Source organism: Monodon monoceros, unplaced genomic scaffold (assembly GCF_005190385.1).
Source record: "Monodon monoceros isolate NGI ecotype Baffin Bay Population unplaced genomic scaffold, NGI_Narwhal_1 Super_Scaffold_22, whole genome shotgun sequence".
Taxonomy (NCBI): domain Eukaryota; kingdom Metazoa; phylum Chordata; class Mammalia; order Artiodactyla; family Monodontidae; genus Monodon; species Monodon monoceros.
This window is the reverse complement of record NW_021703779.1, coordinates 46,777,735-46,790,703: the sequence shown is the minus strand read 5'-3', so window position 1 is coordinate 46,790,703 and position 12,969 is coordinate 46,777,735. Positions and strand designations below refer to the sequence as shown.

At 37.7% G+C, this 12,969-nt stretch overlaps 1 protein-coding gene across 11 annotated transcripts in view; it reads left to right on the top strand.

Annotated features, from left to right (window-relative positions):
• FAM120C (family with sequence similarity 120C) overlaps positions 1–12,969 on the top strand; it is a 135,132-nt gene that overhangs the window by 25,070 nt on the left and 97,093 nt on the right. For 6 of the 11 annotated variants that reach the window (XR_003796402.1, XM_029240894.1, XM_029240893.1 and 3 more), the window contains exons 2-4: positions 2,335–2,581; positions 3,830–3,912; positions 8,347–8,475. Coding sequence is in view for 7 of the 11 variants with exons in the window: in XM_029240894.1 (XP_029096727.1) it covers positions 2,335–2,581; positions 3,830–3,912; positions 8,347–8,475 (459 nt within the window). In the remaining 4 variants the exon portion in view is untranslated. Of the gene's footprint in view, positions 1–2,334; positions 2,582–3,829; positions 3,913–8,346; positions 8,503–12,969 lie in introns of those variants that run through there. The other 5 variants (XR_003796403.1, XR_003796404.1, XM_029240895.1 and 2 more) reach the window with 4 other exon arrangements.

The window sequence follows — 12,969 nt, the reverse complement described above, 5'->3', positions numbered from 1 at the left end:
GATTCTTAATTGGGAGTGTGCATCAGAACCTACTGGAAGCTATTTTGGAAGAATATAGGCATTTTGATCACACTCAGGAAATTGTTTCAGCAGATCTGAGGTGAGACACAGGTTTTTATATTTTGAAAATGCTTTCCACATGGCTGTGATTTATATTCCTAGTGTTATAAGAGCCATTCAATTTGTTAAAGATCACTAGTCCTTGGCTTTCTGGAGTTGAAATCACTTGGATGGTGGCATAATCAGCTTCAGACCAGCTAAAGGTAATGTGTTGTAGCAGAAAGAGCATGGGCTTTGGTGTCAGTCTGACCTAGGTTCCTGTTTCCCAGCTCTGTAGCCCTAAACATGCCACATCACTTCTCTGAGCCTCAGTTTCCTCATCAGAACAGTGGGGCTTATAATGCCCACATGGTCAGGCTGTGATGATGAGAGAGAACATATCACACTTAGTACTATGCCTGGTACAAGGTAGATGGATGCCCAATCAGTGACTGGTATGAGAGGTATATGCTGGAGGAAACTGTCACCAGGGGACAGCATAAAACTGTACTCCTACCCTGACCTATCTGGAGTTAATCGTAACTCTAGACATAAATATGTTGCAGTGCAAAGTAAGGATTTTTGCTTCCTTTGCCTGGATATCAAATAAATACAGACCTTACTTTGCTATCTGCTTACCAGTGTCCCTCCCCCTGTTGTGACTTAATGTGTGACATGGCTATCTACTGTGACTAGACTCTCTTTCCATAGCTTAGAAAAAGCTTAATGTGTTGAAACTCCTGTCAGACTCCAGAAAACTACCATTCCTTTAAAACTTAAATGAAAAAAATAGGTCAGTTGAGTTCAACAAAACTATCAAGGTCTGCAAGCTCTAGAGACAAAAATCCAAACTTTGCTCCTTCCAGCTACGTGACCTAGGGATGTAATGTAAAATGGGGATAATAATAATAGTTATGGCCTCATAAGATTGTTTTGAGTATTAAATGAGTTAATGTATGTAAAGTAATTGGAACCTTGCTTAACACATAGTACATGTTCAGTATCTGTTAGTAATTATTCATATTACTATGCACCAGATCTTATGTGGGAGCCAGGAATACAGAGATTATAAATAAAGTTTCTGCAGTCAAGGAACTTACTGTGGCAGAACCAGTATGCAGACCATTTCAGTATGCTTTATGTACAACAATAGACACGTGCACAGGAGGGACACTTAACAGTCTGCCTCTATTACATTAAAAATAGTGCTCTCTAGGAAGAAGTTTGGTACAATGGAAAGTGTGCATTCTGGAGTCAGATCAGCTTGGGTTTGAATCCTGTATATACTTACTCAGTATGCAACTTTAGGGGAAGCCAACCTCTCGCAGCCTTAGTTTTTCCATTTCTAAAATAGGGTGAAGTTTCTGACTTCTAACTTTTGGAAATACCCTCCCTATTTGGGTGCCCTGCGGTCTAAGGTGCTCCTAAGAGAGAAAGCAGGGATTTTTTTTTTAAAGAGATGAACTTAGATTCAGATTCTAGCTATATGTCATTTAACCTTTCTGTATCTATTTCCACTTGTAAGTTTTTTTTAAAAATTATTATTATTATTTTATATTTATTTATTGGCTGCTTTGGGTCTTCGTTGCTGTGCGCGGGCTTTCTCTAGTTGCGGCAAGCGGGTCTACTCTTCGTTGTGGTGCGTGGGCTTCTAATTGCGGTGGCTTCTCGTTGTGGAACACAGGCTTTAGGCATGCAGGCTTCAGTAGTTGTGGCACGCGGGTTCTAGAGTGCAGGCTGAGTTGCTCTGCGGCATGTGGGATCTTCCCGGACCAGGGCTCGAACCCGGGTCCCCTGCATTGGCAGGCGGATTCTTAACCACTGCACCACCAGGGAGGTCCGTCCACTTGCAAGTTTTTTCATCCATATCTACCTTGTCCATGGTTGTTCTGATGATGAGATAATGTATGTAAAGCACATATGGTGCTGAGCAATATATAATAGCTTTATTATCTTTCTAACAAAGTTCTCCTGTTATTGTTTAAAGTAAAAACTTAAATAATATAAACCATGTTAATTTCAGTATTCTTTTAAAGAACCTCAGGCCATAGTTTCATGCAAGGAGTCAAAAAAGACTGGACATTTGAATGAACGCATGGATAATGCTGCCTGTGTTTACAGGAATAATCAAGTTCTAGGGTAGGAGAGGCTTTTTTTTTTAAGGCTATTTTGTTCAGCCTCATATAATCTTAAATTTCAACAAACTATAAAATTCAGTTACTAACCTTCCTGATTTCTAACCAAATACAGGTCAGCTTCTGTTGCATGATGTGTTCTTCTCTTCTTCCCTCCTAGGTCTTTCAGAGCCTTGAAGACCACCATTTGGAAGTGGTGGCCTTTTTCAGGGAAAATGGCTTCCATGGCCTTCTTGCCCATGACTCCGAGTATGCTCTCTACAATATTCCCTCTTACTATAGTTCCCATGCTCTGAAGCTGAGCTGGAATGGGAAGAACCTTACTACCAACCAGTTCCTGATGCAGGAGGTGGCCAAGCAGCTGGGCCTGAAGCGGATGAATTTTCCCATATTTGCTGCATTGCTAGGTAGGTGGTCCAAAGAACAGACTCCAGTGATTGTTAAAGTTTCCTCTTGCAGTGTTAAGAGATGAAGATTAGAGTGATTTAGGTTATCATTGTTGGATTTATCTTCTGAAAGTCTGCATGCCGAACACTGTGCTTTTGGGCTTCTTAAACTCAGCATGTTTGTCTTATAAATTAATACAGGATATTCCAGAACATTATTTTGGTTCCTATAAAACTTTTTCTTTTGTTACATTCTATAAGTATTTTATGCAGAGTACCATCTTAGGCCAAAATATCTTACTAGCCCTAGACAACTTTGGTTTCCTACTCAGAGCATTAGCATTTCTTACCCACTGTCTAAATTTAGGTCAAGAACACAAATCATTCTGTATCTTTTTCTTTTTTTTCTGTTGTGCTAACATTTTATTATGAAAATTCCCAAAAGTACAGCAAAATTGCAAGAATTTTGCTATGAAAATCCTATATCTACCACCTCTATTCTGCCATTAACATTTTATTATACTTGCTTTATCATATATCTGTCCATTCTATCCATCATCAATCTTTCTTTTAAAGGAGTATTTCAAAGTAAATTGCAGAGCGTTGATTATGTTTCGAGTTGGTTTTCCAAGTACTGACAGCATGAAGGTTAATATCTTGTCTCAGGTGTGACCTCTGTTTATAATCCCAAAGGATTTGAGCTTGGATACTCTAGTGGGGTCAGCACAAGTTTTGGAATTAGGCCTTGGACAAATCACTGAAGTTACACCTTCCTGGTTTCAGTTTCCTCATCTGTGAAATGGAATAATAATACTTCATAGTGCTATTGATAAGGTTAAATGAAATAAGATATATAAAATACCCAGCACTTAGTAGGCAGTGAGTAATTGGTGGCTGTTATTATAAAAGGCAGCATGACTGGGTGATAGAAAATAGCATGGACTTTGGAGTCAAACATTCCTAGCTTCTTATCCTGGTGTGGGCACTTATTAGATGTGGCCCCTTGGGCAAAGTCACCAGACTTGCTCAAACCTCAGTTTCCTTATCTATAAACTGGAGGTAATAATATTTACACAGTTATTATAAAGATGATATACATAATGCATGTGAAACATAGTAGGTAATCAAACATAGTTACTGTAGTTGTTACATTAAGAATATAGACCTATGTGAATTATTTGATTGTTTTCTCTCCCAGAAGTCCTTTCATGGCCTGGAGGTTCTAAGAAAACATTTGTACAGTCAATAAATGACAAATATACTTTATAGGTAACCACATTCTCCCAGACGAGGACCTGGCCGCTTTTCACTGGAGCCTCTTGGGACCAGAACATCCCCTTGCATCACTTAAGGTAACGTGACCCATTTCCTGCCTGTACATCAGGTTTTGATTGGAGTTTTGGTAGAATAAATATCTTTCATTAGGCTTAAAATATTTCAGACACTTATAGACAAAAACTTTATAATTATGATCAATACCCTTAAAAAGGAAAAACTCAGTTTTCTACCTCATGTGTAGGGAAAAATCCAGTTATTCCCTCCTATGTCTTTCTTTCCTGTGTTTCTCCTTTACTCCCATACTACTACCGCACTCACACAGAACACTTCACTTCTGACACTTCTGGTCACTAAACATGTGGGGGTTTTTCCCTGCACAAAACACTTTTCTGTGACACCAGCTGGGTGTCCTACAATTTAACTCAATTCTAACACCAACTACCTGAAGATAGTGTCAGATCACACAAGTTAAGGACTCAGTTCCACAAGACTTCCCCCCCACTTCAGACACCATTCACAAGCCCAGGTTATCACCTGTGCTTCCGACCAACCAACTAACTATAGATTAGAGGTTCCAGTGACCCCCTTCTCAGGTTCAATTAATTTGTTAAAGCACCTCATAGAACTCAGGGAAATACTTACTTACATATATCACTTTATTAAAGGATATGATAAAGGATGGAGATGAACAACTAGATGAAGAGATACATAGGGTGAGGTGTGGGAGGATCCCAAGCACAGGAGCCTATGTCCCCATGGAGTTGGGGTACACCACCCTCCCGGTACATGGATGTGTTCACCAACCTGGAAGCTCTCCAAAACCTGTACTTTTGGGATTTTATGGAGGCTTCATCATGTAGGCAAGATTGATCATTAACTCCATTTTTAGCCCTTCTCCCTTCTCTAGACAATGGGGGTGGGGCTGAAAATTCCAAGCTTCTAATCATGGCTTGGTCTTACCAGTGACTAGCCCTCATCCAGGAGCCCACCCAGAGTCACCTCATTAGAGGAAGAGATGCTCCTAGTGCTCTTACCACTTAGGAAATTACAAGGGTTTTAGGTGCTCTATGCCAGGAACTGGGGTCAGAGAACAATGTATATTTTCTATTATCTCACACCCTTATTATCTTAAGGATTCATACGGACCTATGAAGAAAAATACTAATACCCCAATAAATGAAGTAATGAGCAAAGGACAGAAGCAGACAATTCACAAAAGAGGAACTAGAGTGGCCAATAATATGAGTGGGTGTTAAACCTCACTGGTGATCAGAGATGCAAATTAAATGAGCAGTGTGATCTTTTTTTTTAACCTAAGGGTTTAGCAAATATTGAAAAATTAGTCTATCCGCTCCTACTGAGGCTGTGTTGAGACTGGTGCTCTCATACATTTCTGGAGGTAGTGTAAGTTTTTGGTGGTATTATATTTCCCTAGCTCTTTCAGTCTCCTAGACTATTTCACACCTTTTCCTCTCTCCTTAAGCCTCTAATGCTCCCTCCTCCCTGCTCACTCTCAGCTCATGACTTGGCTTCCTGTTTCACTGAGAAAATTGAAGCAATGGGAAGAGAACTTACACCAGTTCCCACCCTTTCATCTTCTCACCTGCATGCTTTGCCCGCCTCAGATGACCTGTCCATGTTCCTGTCTAAGGTCAACCCCTCTACTCTTATGCTGGATCCATCCCCCATTGCTAACTTCTTTTTTTAAATATAAATTTATTTATTTATTTTTGGGTCTTCGTTACTGTGCACGGGCTTTCTCTAGTTGCGGCAAGCGGAGGCTACTCTTCGTTGTGGTGCGCAGGCTTCTCATTGCGGTGGCTTCTCTTGTTGCGGAGCATGGGCTCTAGGCACGTGGGCTTCAGTAGCTGTGGCACACGGGCTCAGTAGTTGTGGCTCGTGGACTGTAGAGCACAGGCTCAGTAGTTGTGGCGCACGGGCTTAGTTGCTCTGCGGCATGTGGGATCTTCCCGGACCAGGGCTTGAACCCGTGTCCCCTGCATTGACAGGTGGATTCTTAACCACTGCACCACCAGGGAAGTCCCCCCCATTGATAACTTAAGGGCATCACTTCAGCAGTTCTCCCCTCTTTCTCCCACATCATCAGTTTCCCTCTCTTATTGGCTCTTTCCCATCAGATGCATAAGCATGCAGCCATCTTAAAAAATAAAACAAAACCTGCTCTTGACTTCACTCCCTCCACCCAAGCTACTGCTCCATATTTCTTCTTCCCTTATAGAAGACTCTTCTAGAGAGTTGTCTAGGCTTGAGCTGTTTACTACCCCCTTTCCATGTTCTGTCTTCAATTTGCTTTGCTGAAATTGCTCTCAACAAAGTCACCATGACCATGATGTTAATAAATCCAATGGCCAGGTCTCAGTTTTCATCTTACTTGACCAGTCAGCAGCATATGACCCAGTTGCTCACTCTCTCTTTCTTAGAACATGTTCTTCACTTGGCTTTAAGGACACCACTCTCTTGTAGTTTCCTACCTACTTCACTGACTGCTGCTTCTGTCCCCTTTGCTGCTTCCTTGTCTTGTCTATTCCTTAACTTTGGAGTGTCCCAGAGTTCTATCCTCAGTCCCTTCTCTTTTCTAGCCACACGTGCTGCCTTGGTGATTGATCTCATCTAGTCTCGTGACTTTAAATACCATCTGTCCATTGATGAGTCCTAAATGTATGTCTCCAGCTTTGACCTCCCCTTTGAACTCCAGCTTCTAATATCTAATGGCCTACTAAATATCTCAAAGAAACATGTCCAAATGGAAACTCCTGATCTTTCCTCTAAACCTCTTCCTTCCACAGCCTTCACTAATTTTCATTAATGGCAACCTTATCCTTCCAGTTGCTCAGCCTAAAAGCCTTGGAGTCATCCTTGACTTCTCTCTTTCTCATGCTCCATATCTCTTCTTGTCAGCAAATACCATCAGTTCTTCCTTCAGAATATATCCACCTCTCACCATTTTCACAGCTACTACCTTGGTCAAGCCACCATTCTTGCCTGGATTATTATAACACTTTACTAACTGTTGCTCTTCTCTTGCACTCTTACTTGCTCCGCCCCCTGGCCCCAAATCTATTCCTAATACAACAGCCAGAGTCATTTTAAAACCTGACTCTGATCATGTCACTTCTCTTTTCAAAATTCTCCAATGGCTCTTTATGTCACTCACCTAATCTTTACCATGGCCTACAAAGCCCTGTACTGTCTGGCCCTCTGGTACAGCTCTGATCTCATCTTCCCTTTTATTTTGCTCATAGAACCTTTGCACTCACCATTCCCTCTGCTTGGAATGCATTTTCCTCCCACATAGATATTTCCTCACTCCTATAGGTTCTCTCAAATGTTCTTTTCTCAGAGTGACCTTTCCTGACACCCTGTTTAAAATTACATGCCCTGCCCCACACACAGTTGCATTCCCTACCCCCTTCTCTGCTGAGATTTTCTCCATAGCACTTATCTACATCTAGCACACTATACGTTTTACTTATTCTGTTTGTTTGATTCCCCTTACCCCATCCCAACACACCTACACTAGAATTTAAGCTCCCTTGAGGGCAGGGAGTTTTGTCTATCTTGTTCACTGCTGTATCCCTGATGCCTAGGACAGTGCCTGGCACACAGTAGGCAGTAAATATTTGTTGAAGGAAGGAATGATTATTTGGCTAAATAATTTATATAAAAAGCCTTTAAGAAGTTTATAGCCTTTTACTCAGTAATTACCATTCTAGGAAGCTTGTAATTAAATAATTGGAAGGTGGACAACAGATCATACCTACATTTCATCACAGCATTTTAAAAACCCTTATTTAAAAAACTTTCAAGCATCACAAAAGTAGAAAAAATAATAATATAGTCAACCATCACTATAACATCTTCCAGATCCAACAGTTATTAAGATGTGGCCACACTTGCTGGGTTATTTTGTTGTTGTTGCTGTTACTAATGTATTTTAAAACAAATGCCAGACCTTAAGTCATTTCACTCTCACGTTCTTTGATATGCATCTCTAAAACATATAGATATTTTCTTACATAAGCACAATGCCATTATTACTCCTAACAAAATTAATGATAATTTCTTGGTATCATCTTAATATCTAGTCCATTTTTAGATTTTCCTGATTGTCTCACAAAGGCCTTTTTGTGGTTAGTTCAAATCAGGATCCAAACATGGTCCACACATTACAACATTACCTTTAATAGCAAAAATTTGGAGGCAGCCAAAATGTATCATGAAAGAAAACTGATTAATTATGGCAGTGTCATAAAACAGTGGTTATCTTTGTAGTGGGATAATTGCTGCTATGGTTTTGTCTTTCTTTATACTTTTCAATCTTGGTTCCAAGTGTTCTGTACTGAAAATTAGGGGGAAGACTAAAAAGATTTTAACTGTCTCTCAGTGAATTAACTGAATTTGAATTCTGTATCTCACCCCTATCTCACCCTTTTTCTTAGTGACCCATCTTTGATATCAGTGTGCCTGGCTTATCTTCCTTCTTCTAGGTCAGAGCTCATCAGCTGGTTCTTCCTCCCTGTGATGTGGTAATCAAGGCTGTTTCTGAGTATGTTAGTTCCATCAAAGACCCCTCAAACCTGGATGTGGTTGGGAAGGATGTTTTCAAACAGTCTCAGGTGAGCTAGCCTCTCCCTTCCTAAAAATGGCCAGTTTTCTTACCTTCACAAATACCACCAGCAGATCTGATCTTTTTTGTGTTGCCTACCTCCTCTCCTCCTAGCTGCTTATCTTCTCTCTGCTTATAGACTGGAGCCTCAAAGATTCTTTTAGAAAACATCACTAGGCCTGGATTTAAAGGATTCTTTACCTTTTTTCCACTGATTATTAAAGTTATATAAGCTCATCCTAGAAGATTTAGAAAATGTCACTTATGATCTCATTAACCAGAAACAACTTGCTATAGTTATCACTCTGGCATATATCCTTCCCTTTTTTCTTTTTTTGTTTCAGTGTATATTTTAATGTAAAGGAGGTCTTGCTTATTGAAGGATAATGGATACTGAAAAAGACTACTTAAGTAGGTCCACTTAAAACAAGAATCAATGTTTCATCGTTAATAGTGAAAAAGGGGCTCAACTGGGATTTTGTCTTGTGAAATGAAACTAAAAGTTAGGAAAATAAGTTAGTTTTATTTTTTAAAATTTCATCTATATTTATACTCTGGGTTTTTCAGTTTTATTTTTTAAATTAACATACAATAAAACTCACTTCTGCATCTGTGTGTAGGTAGTTACACAAATTTTTAACACATGTATTGATTTATGTAGCCAACATCACAATCAGGATCAGAACAGTTGAACCACCCCCAAAATTTCTCATACTTTCCCTTTGCAATCACATCCAAACTCATCCCTAATCCATGGAAACTACCAATCTATTCTCTGTCATAGTTATATCTTAGAGAATAGCATGTAAACGAAATCATAGAGTATGTAATCTTTTGAGAATGGCATTTTGCATTCAACATAACGCCTTTGAGATTGTTCTAAATTTTTGCATGTTGCGTGTATGGATAATTCATTCCTTTTTATTGCCAAGTAGTATACATTGTGTGGCTATACCACAGTTTGTTTATGCATTCACCCTTAGAGGATATTGAGTTGTTTCCAATTTTTTGTGGTTTGAATAGAGCTTCTATAAACATTTCTGTACAGGTTTTTGTATGAACATAAGTTTTCATTTCCCTACTGTAAATACCTAGCAATGGGATTTCTGGGTCGTATGGTAAGTATATGTTTAACTGTAACTTTATAAGACTCTGCCAAACCGTTTTCCAGAGTGGCTATTCCATTCCTTACCAGCACTTGTTATTGTTGGTATTGTTATTGTTACTATTAGTCATTCTAACAGCTATGTAGTGGTAGTTCATCATAATTTTAATTTGCATTTCTCAAATGACTAATGACGAACATTTTTTTTCTTGTCCTTATTTACCATCCATATATCCTTTTTGGTGAATGGTCTGTTCATGAACAGTCTTTTGCCCATTTTTTAACTGGGTTGTTTGATTACTTACTGTTGAGTTTCGAGAGTTCTTTATATATTCTGCATACTAGACCTTTGTCAGATATCTGGTTTGCAAATATTTTCCCCCAGTCTGTAGTTTGTCTTTACATTCTTTTAACAGTGTCTTTTGCAAAGCAAAAGTTTTCAATTTTTATTAATTTATAACTTTTATGGATCATGCTTTTGGTGTCATGTCTAAGAACTCTTTGCCTAACTGCAGGCACAATAATATTGTTCTGTTTTCTTCTAAGAATTATATAGTTTTACATTTTACATTTAGAACAAATCATCCATTTTGAGTTCATATTTTTAGAAGTGTGAGGTGTTTTGTTTTGTTTTTGCATATGGATGTTCAATTGTTTCAACAAAGTTTGGTGAAAAGACTCTTCTTTCTCCATTGAATTGCCTTTGTCAAAAATCAGTTGTCTGTATTTGTGTGGATGTATTTCTGGACTGTATTCTGTTCAGTTGTCCTATGTATCTAACTCTTTTGAAATAGCACACTGTTTTGAATCCTGTAGCTCTATGGTAAGACTTAAGATTGGGTAGTGATTCCTCTAATTTTATTCTTCTTTTTCAAAATTATTTTGTCTATTTAAGTTCATTTTTCTTTCCATATACATTTTAGAATAATATTGTCTATATCTACAAAAAATCCTGGTGGGTTTTAATTGGAATTCCTTTAAATATATACATGAATTTGGTGAGTCTTCAAATCCATGAATATGATATGCCTCTGCATTTATTTAAGTTGTCTTTGATTTAGTTCATCAGTGCTTTATAGTTTTCAGCTTATGTCTTATACATTGTTTTATATTTATACTTAAGTATTTCATATTGCAGGCACCTATTATAAAGGATATTGTTTTGTTTATTTCAGTTTCTAATTGTTCGTTGCTAGTATATAGAAATATGATTGATTTTTGTTTGTTGACCTTGTATGCTGAAACCTTTCTAAACTCACTAGGAGCTTTTTGGTAGGTTTCTTGGTATTTTCTGCATAGGTGATCATGTTGTCAGTGAATAGGGACAATTTTAGTACTTTTTTTTCCAGTCTGTATGCCCTTTTTTTTCCTTGACTTACTGCACTATCTAGGATTTCTAAACAGTGTTGAATAGGACTACTGAGAGAGGATATCCTTGTCTTGTTCCTGATATTTGGGGAAAGCATTCAGTCAGCATTAAGTATAATGATAGGTTTTGTAGATGCATGTTATTAGGTTGAGGAAGATCTCTTCTATTCCTAGTTTACTGAAAGTTCTTATCATTAATGGATGCTGTATTTTGTCAAATGTATTTTTGTATGTCTATTGATAGGATCATGTGCTTTTTCTTCTTTAGTCCATTGATTTTTGAATATTGAGCCATCCTTGCATTCCCAAGATATGGCAAAAATGTACTATTCTTTTTTTACATTGTTGGATATAAATTACTAGTATTTCATTGAGTATTTTTATATGTATTTTCATGAGGAATATTGGACTGTAGTTTTTATGTGTGTGTGTTTTCTTTGTTTGATTTTGATATCAGGGTAATGCAGGACTCATAAAATGTATTGGCAAGTATTCCTTCCTCTTCCATTTTTTGGAAGAGATTGTGTAGAATTGGTGTTTTTCTTCTTTAATTGTTTGGTAGAATTTTCCAGTGATGTATCAGGCATGGATTTCTTTGAATTTATCTTGTTTAGGGTTTGCTGAGCATCTTTAATTTCTAAGTATATATTTCACTAAATTTGAGAAGTTTTCAGCTATTATTCTTCAAACAGATTTTCTGTTCCACATTCTCCTTTCCTCCTGTGACTACAATGGCGCCAGTATTTGACCTTTCGTTATTACCCCAAAGATACTTGAGACTCTGTTTTTAAAAAATTATTTTCCTCTCTGTTTTTCACACTGGATAATTTCTATGGATTCATCATTAACTTTGTTGATTCTTTCCTTGGCCATCTCTTTTCTTTTTCTTTAATTTTATTTTTATTGGAGTATAGTTGCTTTACAATGTTGTGTTAGTTTCAGGTGTACAGCAAACTGAATCAGTTATACATATACATATATCCACACTTTTTTAGATTCTTTTCCCATATAAACCATTACAGAGTATTGAGTAGAGTTCCCTGTGCTATACAGTAGGTCCTTATTAGTTATCTATTTTATATATAGTAGTGTGTATATGTCAGTCCCAATCTCCTAATTTATCCCTCCCTGCCTTTCACCTTTGGTAACAATAAGTTTTTCTACATCTGTGACTTGGTTTCTGTTTTTTAAATAAGTTCATTTGTACCATTTTTTTAGATTCCACATGTAAACAATATAATATGATATTTGTCTTTCTCTGTCTTACTTCACTTGGTATGATAATCTCTAGGTCCATCCATGTTGCTGCAAATGGCATTATTTCATTCTTTTTTATGGCTGAGTAATATTCCATTGAATATAGGTACCACATCTTCTTTATCCATTCCTCTGTCGATGGACATTTAGGTTGCTTTCATGTCTTAGCTATTGTAAATAGTGCTGCAGTGAACATTGGGGTGCATGTATCTTTTTGAATTATGGTTTTCTCTGGATATATGCCCAGGAGTGGGATTACTGGATCATATGGTAGTTCTATTTTTAGTTTTTTAAGGAACCTCCATACTGTTCTCCATAATGGTTGTACCAATTTACGTCCCCAACAGTGTAGGAGGGTTCCTTTTCCTCCACACTCTCTCCAGCATTTATTATTTGTAGATTTTTTGATGATGGCCATTCTGACCAGTGTGAGGTGATACCTCATTGTAGTTTTGATTTGCATTTCTCTGATAATTAGTGATGTTGAGCATTTTTTAACGTGCTTTTTGGCCATCTGTATGTCTTCTTTGGAGAAATGTCTATTTAGATCTTCCACCCATTTTTTGACTGGGTTGTTTGTTTTCTGATATTGAGCTGCATGTGCTGCTTGTATTGGGTTGGCAAAAAGTTTGCTCGGGTTTTTCTGTAACATCTTATGGAAAAACCTGAGTGAACTTTTTGCCAACACAGTATACTTTGGAGATTAATCCCTTGTTGGTCGCTTCTTTTGCAAATATTTTCTCCCATTCTATGGGTTGTTTTTTGTTTTGTTTA